This window comes from Hippocampus comes, unplaced genomic scaffold (assembly GCF_001891065.2).
Source record: "Hippocampus comes isolate QL1 unplaced genomic scaffold, H_comes_QL1_v1.1 scaffold301, whole genome shotgun sequence".
NCBI lineage: Eukaryota > Metazoa > Chordata > Actinopteri > Syngnathiformes > Syngnathidae > Hippocampus > Hippocampus comes.
The window spans coordinates 114,664-117,862 of NW_017805928.1; the positions used below are offsets into that span (position 1 = coordinate 114,664).

Consider the following 3,199-nt stretch of genomic DNA (forward strand, 5'->3'; position numbering starts at 1 on the left):
GGGGGGTGAGGTTCTCACCTCTGACCGACGCGATGAAGTCCTCCAGCCGCCCCAGCAGAGCCACGTCCCTCTCAAAGTCATAAAAGTGGTGCTCCACCCAGTGGCGGCACACGTTGAGAACCCTTGCCGGAGGGACACGGAGCGACGGTTGACACGCGCGCTGCGTATTTCAAAGTGGCCCCCCCCCCGCGACGCCGTCGTACCTGAGCTGCACGGGCTGCACAAATTCTTTGCGGAAGCGCTTGAGTTCCGCGCCGAGGGGCCGCTCTCCTCCGTCCGGGTGATCGGCGTCGTCGGGCCTGGGCTCGGGAATGTCGAACCTGAACACGTACAGGGGTGGGGAGGGGGGGGGGGGCATCGTCATCACCCCCCTCCCCCTGCGGCGGTATGTGTGCGCGCGTGCTACCTCTCCATGAGCAGCTCCAGCAGCTCCTGCGGTTTGCAGAAAGATCTGTAGGTCGTCAGAAATGTTCGGACAAAATTGGGATCTGCGGGAGGAAGGACGGCAGAGGAAGAAGGGTGCCGACTAGCGGGGCGCGCGCTCTGCTCTCCGATTCCATTTGTACAGGTTATGGTGTGAAATTGTAAAAAAAATAATTTAAAAAAAAAGTTCTTTTCCTGACTTGCTCCCGCTTAAAATTTTTTACATGGATTCCAATGGGAAACATGGTTTTGGTTTTCGAACAGTCTTCTGGAACGGATGAAGTCCGAAAAAGCGAGGTTTGACTGTACTTCCGAATCAATCCCGGGCCCCTTTCGGGGTGCGCCCGACCCCCCCCCCCGATTCTCGTCAAGATTTATCGATCAGTTGCGGGCCGATCGGTTTGAACGTCCGTCGCCGGTTGCCCAACGGCCGACGCCACTCACCGGCATACATGTGGAAGGTGAGCCTCTCGATGAGCTTGAGGACGGTGCCGGCCTTGACGGCGGGGATGCCCGAGGCGGACTGGGCGCCGTCCTCGAAGACCACGTTCTCCTCGGAGTCGGGCTGGGCGAAGCGGTAGAGGCGGGGCGGCGGCAGGCGCGGGCGCTGGTCCCGGTCCTCCCGCAGCGCGGCGGCGTCCAGCATCCTCTCCAGCGTGCCGCGGTACTGCAGCGAGACCAGCGCCGCCATCCAGCCGTTCTTCTCCTCGGCCGACTTGGCGGCGAACACCGCGCCGTTGCCGTCCTTCGGGACGATCTCGAAGGCGTGCCGGTACTCGCCCTCCTTGTCGTCCTTGTCGTTGATCCGGACCTGGCGAAACACGGCGTGGACGTTGGGCGCGGCCCGCCTGCCCGCCGATTCTCAGGCGTATTTGTCACCTTGCGCATGAAAAACTTCTCCTTGAGGCGGTACTCGGCGGCCGAGCCGGCGCCGGGCAGGCGCGGCGGCCCGTGGTTGGACTTGCAGCAGATCATGAGGCCGTCGAAGAGGAAGATGCGGCGCTCGTGCTTGGCGCCCACTCGGGTCAGGGTCCCCTCCATGATGAAGCGGTCGCAGCACTGGCCGATGTCTTTGCCCTCCCAGCCGTCGATGCTCTTCTGGATCTCGTTCATCTTCTTGACGGCCGAGTGTTTGCCCTTCATCTGCCGGCCGGACAGGCGGCACGCCGACTCACTGCGGGGGGAGGGGGGGGGGGGCGGCGTCCGCCGCGCAGGCGTGAGACCGCCGAGCGGACGCCGCCCCAAACTGATCCGAATCCCTCAAAGCCGGCGTTCTTTCGGAAAAACCGAACCCCCGGTCTCGCTTCTAGTCCTCGTCCCGGACCCGATTTCCACGACGGATCCTAATTCCGGCCCCCGAGCCCCCGGACCCTCGTCCGGGATATAATCATTGTGATTTTTCACCGGTCCTGACCGTGAACCTACGGCGCCCTCCCATCTTCGACCTGAAACTCGACTCGCCCCCCCCGTCGCCGGCTCAAAGTACCGATCCGAGTTATGGATTACGGTCCTGGAAGCGGATCTGTACCCGTAGCGAGGATCCCGCTTCTCGTCCCGAACCGAGATCTGCACCTTTTGGACCGACGGCGGTCGCGGCGGAGCTCGGCCCCGATCCCGACTCCGGGGGTGAAGAATCGAAACCTCGATCGCGGCTCCCGTCCTGCCGCCGGCGATTCCGGCTTCGATTCCGAATCGTACTCAAAAAGTACCACGAGAATTCACGGCGTGACCAAAGCGAGGAAGGCGATCGGCGTGAGGCCGGAGAGCGCTGATCCTCGGCTAATCACTTTAGCACATAAACCCCCGAGGTATGAGCGTCGCCGCGTCACGGGACGCCGGCGCTCGGCGCACTTACGTCTTTGTAGCCGCCCGTCAATCGTCCGGCTCGTCCCGTCTCGGCCGCGCGCGTCTGCTTCCGCTCCGAGCCCGTTTGCTCTCCGTCCGTCTGCTTTTTGTCGTCGTCGTCGCCGCCCCCCCCTCCCGCTAACTTCCCATAACGGACCTGAGTCTGCGCTTGGCCAGGCCGCGGGAGCAAATCCTCTCCACGCCGCTCTGAAGGTTGAGCAGAGCCGTGACGGCCTGCTTCAGGCACTCCTTGTCCTCCTCGTCCTCGCTCTTCTCCTCCAGGCGCTGCGACGACGCGGCGCACAAAAGGCGCGCGTGGCTCAGTGGCGCCGCGGCCCCCCGCAAAACAAAAATGGCGACTCCGGTCTTCCTGAGGCGACTCGCGGCTTACCTTGATGATGTCAAAGAGGTGCAGGCAGTAGTTGACGGGCGTGAGCAGCAGTTGGGGCAGGACGTACTGCACGGCCTCCTTGAAGCCTTCGCAGATGGACTGCGGACACGGCGGGCGGGAAATGGACTTTTTTTCACACGGGGGTCGGGTCGGAGGTCGGCGGGCGGGCGGGGCTCACCTGCAAGTGGAAGGCCGCGCCGGGTTTGGTGACCTGGCTGAGGAAGTGCTGCTGGAAGCCGGAGCGGAGCACGTCCTGAGCGTACGTCTCGTAGGGGTCAAAGGCCAGCTCCTGCGCGGCGGGAGGAGAGGAAACCGCGTGGGGTGGGAGGGGTAGCAAAAGAGACAGAAGAAAGCGCGGCGGTGGGGGGCGGCCGACCTCGGCCAGGTCCTCGAAGCAGCTGCCCACCAGCGGGTGGGGGCTGCCGTCGTCCGTCATCTCCACGGCGTCCTCCAGCAGGCCCAGCATCTTGGCCGTGGCCTCGTGGACGTCCGCCACGCGGCTGAAGATGCCCTCCACGTCCTGCCGGGAGAGAGGTCGAG

General features: G+C 64.1%; 2 protein-coding genes across 2 annotated transcripts in view; one reads left to right on the plus strand and one right to left on the minus strand.

Annotated features, from left to right (window-relative positions):
* gemin6 (gem (nuclear organelle) associated protein 6) overlaps nucleotides 1-3,199 on the plus strand; it is a 7,449-nt gene that overhangs the window by 4,110 nt on the left and 140 nt on the right. The window lies entirely within an intron of this gene.
* sos1 (son of sevenless homolog 1 (Drosophila)) overlaps nucleotides 1-3,199 on the minus strand; it is an 8,265-nt gene that overhangs the window by 2,742 nt on the left and 2,324 nt on the right. The window contains exons 6-14 of the mRNA XM_019889615.1: nucleotides 3,036-3,179; nucleotides 2,838-2,948; nucleotides 2,660-2,758; nucleotides 2,426-2,553; nucleotides 1,303-1,597; nucleotides 868-1,234; nucleotides 407-488; nucleotides 204-320; nucleotides 2-122 (exon numbers count right to left, since the gene is read on the minus strand). Coding sequence (XP_019745174.1) covers nucleotides 2-122; nucleotides 204-320; nucleotides 407-488; nucleotides 868-1,234; nucleotides 1,303-1,597; nucleotides 2,426-2,553; nucleotides 2,660-2,758; nucleotides 2,838-2,948; nucleotides 3,036-3,179 — 1,464 coding nt within the window. The remainder of the gene's footprint in view (nucleotide 1; nucleotides 123-203; nucleotides 321-406; nucleotides 489-867; nucleotides 1,235-1,302; nucleotides 1,598-2,425; nucleotides 2,554-2,659; nucleotides 2,759-2,837; nucleotides 2,949-3,035; nucleotides 3,180-3,199) is intronic.